An 18,599-nucleotide genomic window follows, 5' to 3' on the forward strand; every position below is an offset into this window, starting at 1 on the left:
TTTTTCCGTAATTTGGGTCTTCATGCCTTAAGTCTAATATGCTTCCAATAAGGGAGTCTATTCCGTAATTCGGAGCTTTCTGGATATAGGGTTTCCGGATAAGGGATCCTATACCTGTACAACCAAACATAATGTAGCTGGTATAGCTAAAATACATGCGTTTTGTAAATGGAAAGCATTTGCATACAGGAGCCATTGGTTCTGACGTAACAAGGCATTGTCCTATTGTCTTCTTATTAATTACTCAAAACAGTTATTTGCTTTGTTTTATACAGGTTTTAGTTTTATACAGGTTTTAGTTTTATACAGGTTTTCCAATGTGCCTGGAATGGCAGCAAAGTGTGTACCTAAATGTTCTGCAAATGGCCGCCCTCATGTCTCTTCCCACACCACAGCTGCCATTTTAAATCTGCTGCAGGCAAAATGCTAAGATGTAATATTGCCATTGAAATCATTTATCATGTAGCTGTGACAAAGAATTGCAGCCTTCAGTTGGGATATTTATAAAACATACTAATTGGTCCCCCATACTTTTCAGCACAGCATTCTAAACTGAATTTTTTGCATCCATTTCCCTTCATGTTCGCGCCCACACAAGGTTGGTGTTTTTTTGGGTTGTGCAATAAACTACAGTAAACTGGATTTCCCCTACCTGTTCCCAAGGTGCTGATTCATGATGCACTACCCAAAAAAGGAGCGTAGGTGGCAGCAGAGAGCAAGTCCCACAAGGTGTGTCAGTAGCTTTGAGCCTGCATGACATCATCAAATACCTGAGGCGGAGAGGAAAAGGGAGAGAGACGTCCAGACCAGGGGTCAGTGGGAGGAGGAGGAGTAGTGAGGGGGGAGGACTGTGTTCCTGAACTTCTCCACAGTTTGGGAATATTGGCACTTTACACTCGGGCATAGAGGACACGCAGAACAATTGCACAACCGAGCTGAGCCCCAGGCAGAGGTAAGGTAAGTTTGTTTCCTGCTTGGAAAGGTCTGGGAGCTGCATGTTGGGAGGGTTCCAGTTGCTGCTGTTTACACCCACCTACAGACTCATTGCTACTTCATGCTAAAAAGTACAGCTAATTATTGTCAGAATCTGTAGTGCAGTATAAATGGGTGAGGGGCTAGATAAGTTACATATTGCAGATATTCTAATGAGAGTAAATAACTGTATGAAATGTGATCTGTTTAGCAAGAAGCATGACCTCAAGCTGTAATGTGTGTAGCTATTTTGACTCCATTTTTTCACTGCTGTGTTTGATTAGAACTCATTTAGGGTTTTATCAAGTTGATTGTCAGCCATAGGTTTTTATTGTCATTTTTGGATGATCCTGTGGCTTTATCATAAGGCATGTCATGTGTCTCTCCTGTGAATTATACTAATGGAGACACAATTATATTTTTTATTTTATTTTGATGCATCATTGCTTTTTAGTCCTAGGGGGGAGAATGCCTAATATAATACCAAATAACACTTATACCTAATATGGGGCTGCACATATTTAGAGTTATCCCCAGCTTTAGCTTTATTACATCAACACAGTGTCAGAGACATTTCCCCCCACATATGCACAGTTTATCACTGTAGGGATCACCCAAAAAATGTTGTGGCATCCTCGCATCTCCTCATTTGTTAGTACAGGAAGCAGTTCCTGGCCTCCTGTTGTAGCCTTCATGTGAAGCACAGCAGGACTACTAATATTGTAATTACCATTGCAAAAGAAACTGGTTCTCCTTTAGCCATTTAAAACCAGGGCAAGGATATTAAATATGCCTAGTTCTGCTGAGTCGTCATGCAGTCACTCCAACACCGTTTAGCTTGGGTTCCAGCTGTTTAGCTTTTAATCTCCTTAAAGGGGTTGTTCACTTTCAAACACTTTTGTTTCAGTTTAGTTGGTTTCAGATAGATCACCAGAAATAAAGACTTTTTCCTATTGACTGTTTTTCTTATATTGAAGTGTAAAGTTGCATTTTTCACCTTCTTAGGGTGATGGCACATGTAGCGTTCCGGGGAGATCAGTCGCCCAGCAACAAATCTACTTTTTCCGGTAACTTATCTCCCTGAAATGCCTTCCCGCTGGCTAGAATGTGAATCTCCAGCAGGATGCCACTCAGATCGCTTTGGTTTCCTTGGGCAAACGAATAGTTCCGAGCGCCATCCTGCCAGCAATTCACATTCAAGCTGGCAGGGAGATTAGTCGCCCGAAGAAGAGGAGATTTGTCGATGGGCGACTAATCTCCCTCAAACGCCATGTGTACCACCCTAAAGCCGCTCTGGGAGGGGTGGCGGGTCGCCGACTCTTTAAAGGTTTTAAATTGATACATTTACTTGATATATTTGTTATCTTTGTCCCTGCTCAGCAGAATCCCTGAGCTTCATTAAAAGTAGCTGTTAGATTTGATACAATAGTTGCTAATATTACACAGATAGTGCTGAGGAATGTATCAATTAAATGAATCAATTAAATGTAGCAAATTGTAACAGTTCTGAATGCATCTGGATCACTGAGCTGCCAGACTGAGATACTAGAGACACTACAACTTTGGGAAAACGGTAAGAAATAAAAGATGGAAAGCAATTGAAAAAAAGTCTTTGTTTATAGTGAACAGCAACTAATCTCCCTGAACTGCCTTCCCGTCGCTAGAATGAAATTTCGGAAACAAAGCATTCCGATTGCCATCCCGCCAGCGATTTTCAGTAGCCGGGCGACTAATCTCCCCAAATCTGAACGCGTGTCTCTGCCTTTAATGCATTTGGGGATTAATTTTAATATGGAAGGGAACACTGTAGTGGAGCATCATTCTGTAGAAAGTTTAGAAAATATTTTCCTTTCAAGACACCCTCTCATTAAGGAAGAGACGGAAAGTGTGTTCATAGGTGTGAAAATCCTTGTCTCCATTGTTGTGTTTTTTTTTTATCTGTTTTGATGTCTGTCTGTTAGACATCTGTAATCTGTTGTATAAACAACCAAACCATCTCCCCCCACAACATTCAGTTTCAGGTATATTATTTTCACTAGTAAACAGAAATGTTTAATAATTGGGACAAATAGCCACAAATAGTGATAGTGTATGCATTTATTTTTATCTATAAACAGAAATATACCATCTATGCAAACACTTACAGATATGGTGTTTCTGGCATTCTGTGTAAGATACTAGGCATTTTAGTGTATAAAGTATCCTTCAAAAATGTCATCCAATGCTTTTTACTTTTTGATGAAAAGAAAAACTTCTGCTTCAACAGTCATTTTCCAAGATCAGATAGTCACAAAAAATTGGAGCGCTCACCTCTCAATCGAACACCATTGAGGTGCCAGGTGCTGAACTACAAGGCCCGATCCTGTCCTCGGTCACATCAATCCATAGACAAAAAATAGCAGCACACTGTTGAATTGCAAAAAGTGCTCAAGTGCATAATTTTTATTTTAGCCCACAGCATACAAAGGCAACGTTTCGAGCCAACCTGGCCCTTTATCAAGCCCATGCTTGATAAAGGGCCAGGTTGGCTCGAAACGTTGCCTTTGTATGCTGTGGGCTAAAATAAAAATTATGCACTTGAGCACTTTTTGCAATTCAACAGTGTGCTGCTATTTTTTGTCTATGGATTTAGTAACAGGAACTTGGATGAAGCAGAGCACACTCAGATGGCTTACCAGAGAACGCCTGGTGCACAGGGTGGAGGTACGGCAGTCCCCAATATATAATTGAACGAAAGAAACTCTGGCACTCAAGGCAAGTGAAATGCAGGGTTCCCCCTTGCTTTTATTTCTTGTGCAGACGTGCTCACGTCTGCACAAGAAATAAAAGCAAAGGGGAACCCTGCATTTCACTTGCCTTGAGTGCCAGAGTTTCTTTCGTTCAATTGTCTATGGATTTCCAAGATCAGATATCATATCTAGCAGATACACTTCTCAACAAAATGTTACATTTAAAATGTAAAGAACTCTTAACATTTTTCATCTCTTTTCACTTTAATAATCTTGCTAACTGCATTGTGTTCAGGACTCTGTGATCCATATTGCCCAGTCACCATTGTGTTAAGTGTCCATATTTGCATCCTGGATAAGAAACTGTCAGTGTCTTCTCTTTATGTGGAAGGTTACCTGGATTATGAAAAGCAAAAGTTGCTCTCTTCATTGAAAATTAGTCAAATTCAACTATTTTTAAAATATAATATAAAATGAACAACCTCTATTAATTGAACTCATGTATGTTGAACAAGAATGTAAAGAGGAAAACAGAGCAATAAACCAAGAGTAATACATGCACAGACTGAAGCTAGTTGGTTTATTTTCAGCTTTTCCATGGTTGCTACTTTAAGGTGGCCATACATGGAGAGATCCGCTCGTTTGGCGATGTCGCCAAACGAGCGGATCTCCCTCCGATATGCCCACCTTGAGGTGGGCAATATCGGGCTGATCCGATCGTGGGCCCTAGGGCCCAACGATCGGATCCTAACGATGCCCAAACGGGCGGTCGGATCGCGGGACCGCATCAACGAATAGATGCGGCCGCGATCCGACGGGATTTTCTGTCCCATCCGATCGAGATCTGGCCGACTTTCGGCCAGATCTCGATCGGTGAAGCCCGTCGGGGGGCCCCATACACGGGCCAATAAGCTGCCGACACGGTCTGTCGGCAGCTTTTATTGGCCCGTGTATGACCACCTTTAGTCTCTCAGTAGGGCAGTTAACATAAGTGACAGTGGCTGCAATTTTTGTGGCTACAACTATCACACACACAAAACATTAATAAACATGGCTCTGTAAATTTTCAGAGACACAGATGTCTCTTAAATTTATGCCATGAATGATGTATTTCTTCATAAACAAATGTGCAGTATAGATTAAAGTGTCTTTGGGATTTGTTCATTTGGAAAGGTCACAAAATGAGCATATTTTGCCTAATTTAGCCACCCACATGGTAGGACCAGGTATTTCCCTGTGGCTTATGATCAGATACTAATATGAATCTGCCAATATTCAACTAGATATTCGTTGGACAGGCAGACATAAGACATCCATACAATGGTCAATAAACTGCTGTTTTAAATGGGCAAATGAGTGGCTGGTTTTTTAGCTTAAGTGCAGAGCAAATACTACCTTTCCTTACCTGTCTCATATATGACCACCACAGCACTCTCTGGGATAATCAAGGTAGACAAAACACCCTTTCCCGGGGGCATATGTTCCAAATCATTTGAATATGAAATGCACTGCCTAAGGCAGATACTGCTATTGTAACAGGGTGAGTAATCAGAGACGCATGTTTTGCTGTTTCTGAGATACCCCCATCTGAAGCGCTAGCGTTTTTCATAGGTGATGTATTTTCCATACAAGTGCATGGAGATTGGATTATAAAGAGGGTTTTATGTCATAGTTCTCCCTAAGAGGACCACCATGGTTAAAGAGTTAATCGTTGTAACTATTTATCAGTATTCTCATTTGTTATATTACAAAACGTTTTCGGTACTTACATTTCAGTAGCAATCCTGACAAAATATTAGTGTATACAAAATACATTTTGGTGTTGCACTGTGACATGTCAACTAAACATTAGTTCAACAAAAATAATGAAGACGCGATGCCAATGCGGGTGGTGTACTTAAAGTACCTCCAAGGCTTTAATGTGCGGAATATAACCAAACGTTTCAGGAGCCTCGCGCTCCCTTCCTCAGTGCACTTGTCCACTGAGGAAGGGAGCACAAGGCTCCTGAAACGTTTGGTTATATTCCGCACATTAAAGCCTTGGAGGTACATTAAGTACACCACCCACATTGGCATCGCGTCTTCATTATTTTTGTTCTACTATTGAATGCATCCTGTTGAGTCACGTGATCAGGAGACACGCAGAGCCTGCAGCACACAAGTTATACAAGTATTGTGAGTGTATTGGCACTATTTATTTACAACCAAACATTAGTTTAGCCCTAATTTGACCCACATGTCATCTAATCATTAAATCACGGCCTGAATGGGACAAAGATACAAGTAATTACCAGATGAGCAGATCTTCTGAATGGCCAGCTTTAGGGTACTGTAAATGTGCTATCTTAAGATAAATATGGTTACTGTTTGATCAGTAGTTTGTCCACGACAAAGGAACAAGGCAGGAATGAAAAATATAGGTGTCTAAACTATACTTAACTGCTATAACATCTTCTCCAAAGTATCTCCTTTATCAGAAAAGGTACATGCTACAGCATATAATTTACATTCTTTTGTTCCAAATTTTGAGGATATATCTGTGTTCTGTAAAAGAACAATTTTGTAATTTGATGTCAATAAATAGGGCTTGTTCCAAATATACTTTTTGTCTGTTTTTTTATAAATCATGAAAAATGTCTGTTTTTTGTTATTTATTGAGCTGATCAGGGTAAACCGGGAAATTAAAGCTACTCCATGTTTGGTAGACAATTAGATTACCAGGACCAGAACTTGGCGTAGGCGGAAGAGGCACTGCTAAGGGAGCAAAAGTGTAGGGTGCGCTAGGTTTCTAGGTATTTTCCACTTCTGCTTATAGTTCTGGCCTTGCTTTTAGTTGCCGATCAAGAAGCAACAGGTACAGCATTGGCGGAAGAGAGAAGCCGGATTGGCACCGAGCAGGGAGTGGGGTAGGTGGGAGCAAAAGGGCAGAAAGGCTAAGGAGAAAGTTCTTTGGCATGTTGGGGGGTTTGAGATAAGTGATACTAGGATATTGCCTTGGAGTCGCTTTAATGTTCCTGTTTGCAACTAAACTCATAATGTATGTTCAGCACAACCTCTATTCATTGAACTCATGCTGAATGACAATGCAGAGAGGGAAACAGAACAATACATCAAAAGTAATGCATGAGCAGACAGAAGCACATGGTTAAATTGTCTTTTTGCTTCAATGTAGGTCATGGCTATACACCCCCGTCGTGTCCGGCTAAAACCATGGCTGGTGGCTCAGGTAGATAGTGGAATGTACCCTGGTCTCATCTGGTTAAACAGAGAAGCCAAAAGGTTCCAGATCCCCTGGAAACATGCCACAAGGCATAGCCCCCAGCAGGAAGAAGAGAACACAATATTTAAGGTAAACATATGCTTACAGCAAACCTAGTGATTTGCAAGAGGATCAGCAAATCAATTTGTTTCCTTGACTTTACAAAAATGTCTGTTTTCTAAATTTTTGAGATAAAAATAACATTCTAGTAATGTATTTTTTCAGGCCTGGGCTGTTGAGACAGGCAAATACAGAGAAGGAGCTGATGAACCAGACCCAGCCAAGTGGAAGGCCCAGCTGCGCTGTGCACTAAACAAGAGCAGAGAATTTAAACTTATGTATGATGGGACCAAAGAGGTTCCTATGAACCCAGTCAAAATCTACGAGGTCTGCGACATCCCCCAGTCTCAAGGATCTATCATCAACCCAGGTGAGTCGATGCACAATGTTGCCCAGTGCCTGGTACACTGTCAGATGATGAAGTGAAAAGAAGCCACAAGTCCTTTGCTTCTTTCTGAACAGTAAAACAATAAAATAATTGCCATATCATGTATGTTCTCTGCCCATTTGGCCTGCAGGTCAGTTTGTCTTGAGCTTGCTTGGTTGATCTGTGTATGGCCACCTTAAACATTTTTTACATAATGCACTGTTTTCCTGTTTCTACATCAACACATTCGGTATTTCGACACATTTTTGTATAGTAACTGTGGGGTTATAAATTTACCATGTGGGTGTCAGTGTGCTGGTCATTCACACATCTCTACTGCAGTATAATGAGTGTTGTCAAATATTCAGCTAATTCAGATGTGTTAATGGAGGGCAGCTGTCTGGGTGAACAAGGCATACAACTGTCACTTTTCTTGCAACAGCTCTACAAAAAAAATGCTCCGCTATACTGTTTAGTCTTGCACCATATTATGTGATAAAGTCATAATATTAGGCACATAGCAAAGACCTTTCTTACAAGTTATAAAGTGAAGTTTATTTAGAAAAATATACACAACTTAAATATGACACTTAAAATAGCAGTATGTATCTGTCAGTGCTTGCCGGGGAGGGGGTCATTTTGGTGGTTGGGCGCCAGGACAGCATGGCCTAGGGGCACCCCATGCTCGTTATCCGGCCCTGGTCGGATTTGATTTGAGATTCCAGTTTTTATCCCTGTTTAAATAATATTTAGGAAAGATGGGGTTGTATTTTTATGAGTTATACATTCACACATGAAAATCTACATCAAAATAGACTTTCATTTATTTTGGCCAGCAATTGGTCTCTGGGTAGTTAAGCCAAATACACATTGCTGTATTAAAAATGGCTGCCTTTGCAACCAAGAAGCCTCCAGGGTATATCAATAGGGTGTTTCTTTGATATTAAGATGGTGATTGCTCCACTTTTGGATAGTTAACTATACCCTTAGGGTTGTCCTACTAAAGTCCTTTACAATAAGCTTCTAGGAGTCTGCTTCTGCTAAGAAACTTGCTTTTCAGGTTTTTCTGCCTCCAGATTTTGTTTCATGTTTGTTTTGTTTGTTATGCTAAAATGAGAATTGCAAGTAGCTATAGCTTTGTACAACTTTTAGCGAACTTTAAAAGAGTATATGCGTGTTTTGTGTATTTAAAATATCCGTAATTGTTAAATGCATATTCAACAAGCGGTAAAATGATTTCTAAAGTGGAGATAATTTAAAGGGACAATGCAATGGTGCATCAAAATGGGATTCATGCAATTGCACACACTGTGCAGAAATGTCTAGCGCCTACCATAGACGTAAAGGGGAAAGAAAGATAGCAATACAAAACTCCAGTAATATGCTAACAAATAATACCCCCAACAAACTGCTAAATGTTTGTTTTTGAATTCTCAAGCTTACTTTAGTATTTGCTTTTGGTTCGCTGTAGTTTGCAGTCGGCATCTTTAGCCGAATCCGTTCTCTTTCTCCAAGCGCTTACTGATGATGCACATGGGCAAATATATTTCTTTTCTAAGTTACTTAGACGGCTGTGAAGTGAACTGTGCATCCAATGGATACAGGCAATTGTTCACAGCTATGGAGAGGAAGTTGAATGACTACAGGTACTCAGTTATTTCACTAGACAAAACAAGACTGTAGCCAAAGTTAGGAGCACAGAGCAACACTCTACTCTACATAATATGCCTAACATATCATCATCATTTCATCATCATTTATTTATATAGCGCTGTCAAGATACGCAGTGCTTTAATATCCTTCTCCTTTAACATAGTAACATAGTAAGTTAGGTTGAAAAAAGACACACATCCATCAAGTTCAACCTTTTTACTTTTTTTAACCTGCCTATCTGCAGTTGATACAGAGGAAGGCAAAAAAAACCCATGTGAAGCCTTTCCGATTTGCCTCAGGGGGGAAAAAAAAATCCTTCCTGATGCAAAACGCAATCGGACTAGTCCCTGGATCAACTTGTATAAAGATCTTCCATAACCCTGTATTCCTTCACTTGCTAAAAAGCCATCCAACCCCTTCTTAAAGCTATCTTTTAATACAGCTCAAGACCTTATTTGCCCTAGATACTGCTGACTGGCATTGCTTGCTACAGCCAAGTTTATCATCTACAAGGACTCCAAGGTCCTTTTCCATAATGGATTTGCCTAGTGCAGTCCCATTAAGGGTATAAGTGGCTTGGACATCCCAGGTGAACGACTTTACATTTATCAACATTGAATATCATTTGCCACTTAGCTGCCCAGATTGCCAGTTTGTCAAGATCATAGAACATAGCTAGAACATATATGGGGGAATGTAATAAAAGTCGGTAATTGAAAAATATTCGCAATGTGAAAAGTTATGCCTTTGTGCAAACAAATTTTCAAGAAAACTGCTTAGTGACCTTAGTGCTTCTGACAATGGAAGAAGGTTTGCAAATTGTATAGTTTGCGCCTGTGCACAGTGAAAGCAATAAAACTTCTTACTGAATAATTTATGTTTGCTCCAAAAGATTGACACCTTCAAGCACTTCTTAAAAGTGTGCAATGCGCAATTAAAATTTGCAATTAAATAACCGTTTAAGGAAGAATATTACATTGCAAAATGTGAATTCTTATTTGTGCAAATGTTTTGCTCTTTGCAACTTTTATTAGATTCCCCTGTTATCGATTAATGTAGCTAGCTGCAGACTATTTAGCACTCGCATGCTTTTTAGGGTGTTGTGTCTTTATTTGTGGCCAGGTCTACTCTTTGCCTGTCTTTTTAATTTTTGGAGGTTTAATTAACTGTCATTGGATTGACTTTTCTGCTGCAGGTTCCACCGGATCTATACCATGGGATGATGATGAGTTTGAAGAAGACGAGCTAAATAAGTCTCAGAACCATGTACCAATCAGTGAGCCCTTTAACTGTCTGAATATTAACGGTGGGTATAAATGTATTTTATGTTAGTAAATGATCAGTGTAAATTGCACTAGTGCAGTTTTCCATAGTTTTGATTAGTTCACTAAAAGTTAGTGGTTACTCTGCAGTTCAGCACATAATTTAATATATCTAACTAAAAGTTAGAAAATTGAAGGAAATATCTGACTTGTTGCTATTCAATTAAGCACATATTTTGTATATCTGACGCTGTGCCTTTTGTAATTATTAGACTTTATAATTCCACAATTAAATTGGGAATTAAGCTGGAATTTGTTTGCTAGGAGACATTTGGAGATAAGAATGGAAGGTTGTTTGAAAAGTTGCTTAGGATAGTTCAATCTATAAAGTAGTAAAACTTGAAGGTTAACTTTCCCTTTACCATTTCAGGTCTAGTAAGTTGTTTTTTTTTTTTTGCATGGTTTCCAATATATTTTCTATGCTTCCATTGCCACATGTGCGGTGGAATATCTTTGTATTTCTACAAAGACATGCCTGCTTCCACAGATCACGGTCTCCTTTCAATCTCTGGAACCAGTTCTCCCCCCCCACACACATTTTAAAACCACTTCCTCACCTTGTTCCATTGTGAAGTGATGGATTCTGGGAAGTCCCTCTGCTTTCCATAGTGAATGGTGCACACAGGGGCATTCCTGGCCCCTTTGCCTCCTGAGGCAGGTTGCTGTAGCTGCCGCCCCCCCTCCCCCGTGCACCTTTATGCGTCAAAAGGGTTTGTGGGGGTTCCACAAAGAAGGCGGAGGGATCCAGGGGTGCCAGGACGCTAGCGCAGAGAGCATAATTGCGCTCTCTATGCTAGTAGAACCAATTTTCGGTTTGAAAACCGGCATTTTTGCCGCCCCTGAGTCGGTGCCGACTGAGAAGAGTTTCTTAACTCGCCTCATTAGCGCAGCGCCCCTGGGTGCACAAACTGTCTGCAAAGCACAATAATAGAATCACAATAGAACAATATATGGGGGGATACACTGTGAGACTAGGAAGGGTGGGGAAATACATTATTATGGTTTGCTTTTAATCTGTGGCATCATGTATGTCTGTGTAGTAAAAAAAAAAATGTATGCACCTTTTCTTTATAAACCCAACTGAATGAGCTCATGTCAAAAAGGGGGGGTATATTTTCTCCTTTATTCTTGTTTGCTTAATAGCCTATACATTTCCTTGGAAAACTTTTCTAGGGACATAATAAAGTACATGTCTTCTAAGGATTTTAAGAAACGTTACTTTTCCTTTGGTTATGTGATCTGTGATGGGTTCTCATGAACAGTCGTATCATTCCTTGGCTGTTCATGCAATAATAAATAATTTTTTTCAATAACCTCAGTTTTGCTGGTCTTCTCTACAATATTTGAACTATTTTCTGTGTACCTGAGCCAAGTACTGGGATGGTGATTCATCTGAAGGGGATATATTATGTTATTAAGTATCACGTGAGGGATTTCAGAAGTCCCAACTAATATTGTATAGTAACTCGTCACCAGTTATAGTGCTGGGAGGTGTAATTTAGATGAAAAGCCACGTTCCATATGCATGCGTGCTTTTGTGTATACTTCACTGTGGCCATAAGGCTTTTCTGAACTTGCATGCTCATGTTTCTGAGCTGTCCCATGGCTATGGGACTTTTATATAATAATACTGTGTAATATAAGGTAATAAATATCCCATCTTCTATTGCCCATCTATGGTTAATACTACATACAAAATCTTTGCTGGCCCTAACCAGTTTCATGATTACTTCTAACGCCCCTGTTTAGGTTTTTGCAAAATAAAAAGTCTTTTAAAAAATCCATTATTTTTAACAAACACTTTTTTTGTTTGCAAATAAAAATAATAAATATTTGTTGCCTCCCCCTTTAAAGGATAATGCTTACTATAAATATATAGCTTTCTGAGATAAGGGGATTTATAAGCATGGTTTCTGGCCATAATATTCTTTTCTACTGCAAAAAACACATCAATAGTGTTTGCCAGTTGTGGATTGCAAATTATGCTGGAATCAAAGTGTAGGTGAAATATGTCAGCGACTCATTGAAGCAGTGTGGTGTTTGCAGCCAGAAGGAAAAAAAACTGTAGAGAAATGCATTTTAAAAAAACATCCATGTTGTCTTTTGTTATAATAGTGATGATCCACCCTTTTAACTGTTACTGAGAACTTGCAGGAGGAATTGACATGCAAGATTGTTTTTTTTTTTTTTTAATAAATAATAATAATATTACAGTAGTAACCCCTTTTTCTCAAGATTGTGTGTTCTTTTATATCTTGCAGCAGACTCGCCCATGGGATCATCTAGCACAGGCAGCTGCACCCCTGAGCAAACATGGCCAAAGACTGAGCCTCAGGAAATGGAAGTGCCCCCAACAGCAGGGCCTGCTGATTTTTTCAGTTCTCCAGAGATGTGGATCAGTTCCCTACCAAGTATGTAATGTTTGAAGCAAGCTACAGTGTTTCATTTTAAATGCATAGCTTTTTACTGTCTTCATATTTGGTTTAATACTAAATCAGTAATAAAGCACAAACTCTTAGGTTAAAAAAGAGAATATTTGTTTGTATCTGTTACATTGTTTTGAAAAAACAACCTCCACATTTTTCCCTGTAGTGACAGACTTAGAAGTCCAGTTTTTCTACCGAGGGAAAGAGATTGGCCAGACAATGATAGTCAGTAACCCTCAAGGCTGCCGGCTTTTCTATGGTCACCTGGGGCCAATGCCCAATCAGGAAGAGCTGTTTGGACCCATCACTCTTGAACAGGTTCGCTTTCCTGGAACAGAGCAAATTGTAAATGAAAAACAGAAGCTCTTTACTAAGCGTCTCCTTGATGTCATGGACAGGGGTCTGATATTAGAGGTCAGTGGGCATGCCATTTATGCAATCAGACTGTGCCAGTGTAAAGTCTACTGGAGTGGACCCTGCTCACCATCTCAAACTACCCCGAACCTTATTGAAAGACAGAAGAGAGTTAAACTTTTCTGTCTGGAGACTTTTCTAAGTGGTAAGTGTTCTGGTTTTGAATTTAATGTACATTTCTTTACAGAGTGTGATAGAACTTTAATGCAACCAACATCTAGTTATGTCTGAAATGTCTCTTCCTTATGGAAAACTAATACATACAGTAAACTACAAAAGAGTTTTTGAATTGCACTGCCTCTGTATGCATAGTAAAGGTCTTCAAAATATTTTTTGGCATACATAAGAGCAGAGCTTTAAATTGATATAATGTCATGTCTACAGAATTCAAAGGAGTGTAAAGGGGCAAATTTAAATTACTGTTTGACAGGTGCATGCTGGACTGCCATAATTCCCACACTTACATAGCAAGTGATAGGGACGCTTTGGGGCAGATTTAGCAAAATGTGAGATTAGAACTCACCACAAAAAAACCTCACCCATGTTCTATTCATTTCTATGGGAGTTCACCATTTGATAAATATGCTTTTAAAAATTCAATAGGAATGAATAGAAAGTGAGTGAGTTTTTCTGTGGTGAGTTCTAAATTCACACACATTTTCCGTTATTCTATTCAGATAAAAGATACATTTTCAGTGTGGTATGGTTTGCATGATAATGTAAGCTATGTCATTATTGTTTTGTTTTGTATCTAGATCTTATTTCACACCAAAAGGGAATCATAACAAAACAACCACCCTATGAAATCTACTTGTGCTTTGGAGAAGAATGGCCAGATGGCAAATCTAAAGAAAGAAAGCTCATCATTGTTCAGGTGTGCTATTCTGTTTAATTGGGGTGGATGAATTAAAAAGTTATTGCTCTTTGTTCCAGTCCTGTACCTCAGTATAAATAACATGCTGACTGTGGTGAAACTTTTTAAGTAAGGTGGTAGGCGAGGAGCTAACTATTAGATTGATAAATATGCATGCAGTGGCATTGATAGGTATCTGGAGAATTTACAACCATAGTGTTTAGAGACTTTTATAATTTGGCTGTTGACCTAGGAGAAGTGTTGCTTGTTGGCTCTTGGGAGGCCAAAGGAAGGTGCTCAGAACTGAGTAACCCTTTATCTAGCAACTAATAACTCTGCTAATTAACCTCCATGGTAAAAATGCATTGTGTCTAGGTGAGCCAACTGTATATTTATAGAACAATTAATAGATTCTAATCAGTTCCATGCCATGTTTTTTTTAATAAATGCATTGATGGTACAGTAGTGTGTTTTTTATGAAATGTACTCATTTGAGAATGATGACAGAACGGAGAATCAAATATTTTATGTATTTAAAGGGCACCTGTTGGCAAAATATATTATCTAATAGAGCCCACACTCCAGTTGGGGGTAACTATTTTTTTTTTTTTCAAAATGCCTGGGTGATGGGCATAAACACAAAACAATACTTTACAGAACCGAAAATAATAATGTAATATAGTGTAGCATATAATAAAACACATTGGCATTCAAGTGTTTGAATCTGATGTGCCCTTACAACACCCTTTATGAGCGGGCATTCACGAATTCCAGACCTTCAGATAAATGGGAACAGTGAGCCTAACTACTCACCAGATTAAAGAAAGTACAGGCTACAACAATGAATCCAAAGCAGGTATATGGCAAAAGTCGGTCAATTTCAATTGGCAAACTACATAAAGGAGACATTTTTCAAATATATATAGTGTAAAAACAGGAGTATATGTAATGGGGGATTTTTTCTATTCTTTCCCTCCCCAACAAATCTAAAAACATGCCAAGTTGCTGATAATATTATAACATTGGATGTGCCTGTTATTTCTCTTCCACAGATCATACCAGTTGTAGCACGTATGATACTTGAGATGTTTAGTGGGGATAGCACCCGTTCCTTTGATAGTGGAAGCATTCGTCTGCAAATCTCTGTCCCTGACATCAAAGACAACATTGTTGCTCACCTGAAACAGCTCTATCGTTTTCTTCAGAACCATCAAGGCCCAGATGCTTGGCCTCTCATGCAGCCCCAAAACTTGCATCTGACTCACATGCTCCAAGCCCAGTGACAATTTGTTCCTTTGTAAGGAAACTCTTATCTTTCAGCTGTAACATGTTTTCAAAGCATACAGACTGCTATTCCATGCTTGGGCCACCAAAGACAATGCAACAACTGTCATTTAAGAAAGTCAGAGGGACATTATACAATAAATAGTTTTTACAGGTACCAAATGGCTTCCTATGTTGGAAAATGGAATAGAAGGTTTGGCTTTGTAGGATGCATGAAATTGCAAACATTGTTTAGCTGTGTTTTAGAACTGTGAAGTCCATAGCAATGGAGGTTATTTAAAACCTATTTCTCCAAGCTGTACATGTAGCAGTTAGTTAATTTACCAGATAAAGTTAGCACAAGTAAAGCAAACTGTCCAATAGACAAGGAGATAATTTTGCCCATAATGCTATATTACTTTCTCATCATTCAAATGTGTATGTATGTATGTACACCTTCACTTGCTGAACTACAGGCCTTCAGCTGATAAGGTTTAAGGCTCAAAATAAGATACACTGCACTGGCATCCCTGTAGTAGATAAATAGTTGTTCTTTCTATTTTTAAAATGCTGGGTATGCCATTTCCTAGGCCAACGGAGTAAGGCAGTGATATGATTAAACAATGTGCATTTTATGAGTTTATATATGTAGTATGTCAAGAAGGAATAGAGAGTACATTAGGAAAGTCTTTACTGAACATTCACATGGAGACGGCTTTTCTTATATTTTAGCAGCCATAAAATTTACGTATTTATTATTTTTTAATGGACTATTTTTAGTTTTATAGTTTTCTAAATAAAATAAGAACACTGCCATAAACTTTAATAGTCGTGTTTATTGCTGTTGTCATGGAGCCAGACAATCAGTTAAAAAAAGGCCTCTTGTTTTTTTTTTGTTTTTTTTTTAAAAAATATTTAGAAAAATAAAAAATATTTTGTGAGAAAGATGTATTGAGCATCCAGTACAAACTTTGCCATTGAAACATAGAAAACGTGATTATGCATACACACAAACAAAAATCTGATATGACTTAACTAGGTGTAGAGATATGAGGGGTTATTTACAACTACACACAGTTATGGGCCTGCAAAATTACCTGCATTCAGTTGTGCATAAAACCCCTCTCATTAAAGGAATTTGCATCAACATGTGCTCTGTGTGTCATATAGTTGCCACTGCCACCCTTCTGCAGTTCCCATATACATATTTCCCCCATTTTTCCAATTCTTATTCCCATTCCATGTTGCTTCCTCTTTTTTAATAGTTTTTTTTTATTTTTATTTTGCATTTTTACAAAACCAAAGAATTCAAGTTAAACAATCATGCTTGGTACAGTTGTTTACATATGAGCAATGACAAAATGTCACAAAGTGGAGGAAAAACTGATTTATCAAGGTGTATACATTGAGTTCAGTCATCAGGTAAAGATACTTGAAGGTTTGCTTCAAACCATGGCATGCTCCCTCTTTTAAAGGAAAACTATACCCCCAAAATTAATACTTATATCAAATTAAGTGGCATATTAAAGAATCTTATAAAACTGGTATATTTAAGTAAATATTGGCCTTTTACATCACTTGTCTTGAACCACCTTTTCATGATGGTCTGTGTGCTGCCTCAACTGACCAGAAATACTACAACTCTAACTGTAACAGGAAGAAGTGTGGAAGCAAGAGACGGTTCTCTGTCTGTTAAATGGCTCATGTGACCTAACATGTATGGTATGTTTGTGTGCACAGTGAATCATATGATCCCAGAGGGCTGCCCTTATTGTTTAAAATGGCAAATTTCTATTTATGATTACCCAATGGCACATACTACTAAAAAATTATGTTTTTATGAAAATGATTTATTTAAATGAACTATAACATTGGGCAAAGTAAGCTGAAGTTCCAGGAAAGCTGTAGGGATGCAGACTGGGCATTCATTATATATTTTGTGTCTACATGTATAAGTGAGCAACACAGATACCCATGATCCTCTGCTAGTCCCTAGTAGAACAAGAGGGCTATTTTGTGGGATATGCCAAAATACTCTAGGGGGCACATTTACTTAGCTCGAATGAAGGATTAGAATGAAAAATACTTTGAATTTCAAAGTATTTTTTTGGCTACTTCGACCTTCGACTACGACTTCGAATCAAGCAATTCAAACTAAAAATCGTTTGACTATTCGACCATTCGATAGTCGAAGTACTGTCTCTTTGAAAAAAAACTTCGACCACCTACTTCGCCACCTAAAACCTACCGAGCACCAATGTTAGCCTATGGGGAAGGTCCCCATAAGCTTTTTTTGATCGAAGGAAAATCCTTCGATTGATGGATTAAAATCCTTCGAATCGTTCGGTTCGAAGGATTTAATCCTTCGATCATTCGCTCGAAGCTCGAAGCATTTGTGGTAAATCCTTCGACTTCGATATTCGAACGATTATACTTTGAGGGTCAAATATTGAGGGTTAATTAGCCCTCGATATTCGACCAATAGTAAATGTGCCCCTAGGTCTATGTGTGGCCATAGACTTACGTTATTCTAATAAAACTAAAAATTAACAAAATTTAACAAAAAGAGTTTGATGACATGCTTTTACAACATTACTTTTGTCTAAAAGGGGGTCTATTGTAAAAATTAATAGTTTTATCTCTCTGAATTAAGACACTTTCTAAATATAATTATTTAAAAATGCTGTACTGTTGATGAAATAATCAAGTCACTCTCCAATGTCGGCAACCTGTCAATCTTACTGCTCTCTTCATGCAGAGGTCTGGGTCAGCTTTTAATTGACGGGTAGTTCTAATATGTCCATTTTCTAGCAGATGCTCCAATAACCAACTTAAGCACAAACAAAATAACTGACTCTGGCACACATCCTGAATGCAGTGAAACAGGATTTCCATCAGAGCCAGTTATTATAAAACAGTGAGCTCTAATACCTCTTCTATGCAAAGGCTGCAACACCCCCCCCCCCCAAAGGATGTATTAGATCTAACTGTCAACAGTGAAGAGTAACTTGGTTATTTCATAAATGTCAGTGTTTCCCTTTAAAGGGAACCTCCATCCAAAAAATTTTCCTATTGAAACTGTTGTCTGTCAGGCTGTTTTCTGCACTTGGTTCTGCAACAATGTAGCAGTGTAGCCAGCTGATTAACAGCCCTTATGGAGAACTACCTTCTGTTACATTGTTTGTAAAGTCAAAAGCCATAGAGTGGAAAAGGCTAAACAAACTAGTGAATGTTTTTATTCCATATTTTTGAAAAATAGTGAAGTACCCCTTTAAATATAA

General features: G+C 38.6%; 1 protein-coding gene across 4 annotated transcripts; it reads left to right on the forward strand.

The window, feature by feature from the left end:
• Positions 1 to 800: 800 nt before the first annotated feature.
• Positions 801 to 16,141, forward strand: irf6.S (interferon regulatory factor 6 S homeolog). Of its 4 annotated transcripts, none has more exons than XM_018264386.2 (8): positions 801 to 957; positions 6,874 to 7,050; positions 7,186 to 7,390; positions 10,236 to 10,346; positions 12,624 to 12,773; positions 12,955 to 13,347; positions 13,958 to 14,076; positions 15,108 to 16,138. In XM_018264386.2, exons 2-8 carry the CDS (start codon positions 6,877 to 6,879, stop codon positions 15,336 to 15,338), a joined length of 1,383 nt encoding a protein of 460 aa, XP_018119875.1. In that variant the 5' UTR covers positions 801 to 957; positions 6,874 to 6,876; the 3' UTR covers positions 15,339 to 16,138.
• The last annotated feature ends 2,458 nt before the right edge of the window (positions 16,142 to 18,599 follow it).

This window comes from Xenopus laevis, chromosome 5S (assembly GCF_017654675.1).
Source record: "Xenopus laevis strain J_2021 chromosome 5S, Xenopus_laevis_v10.1, whole genome shotgun sequence".
Taxonomy (NCBI): domain Eukaryota; kingdom Metazoa; phylum Chordata; class Amphibia; order Anura; family Pipidae; genus Xenopus; species Xenopus laevis.

What these genes read in the sequence shown, in the direction of transcription:
- irf6.S (XM_018264386.2), top strand. Translation starts at nt 6,877, where the DNA reads ATGGCTATACACCCCCGTCGTGTCCGGCTAAAACCATGGCTGGTGGCT. An exon ending in AGGATCTATCATCAACCCAG is followed by an intron (nt 7,391 to 10,235) that starts GTGAGTCGATGC and finishes TTTCTGCTGCAG; the next exon opens with GTTCCACCGGATCTATACCA. An exon ending in GAAAGCTCATCATTGTTCAG is followed by an intron (nt 14,077 to 15,107) that starts GTGTGCTATTCT and finishes TCTCTTCCACAG; the next exon opens with ATCATACCAGTTGTAGCACG.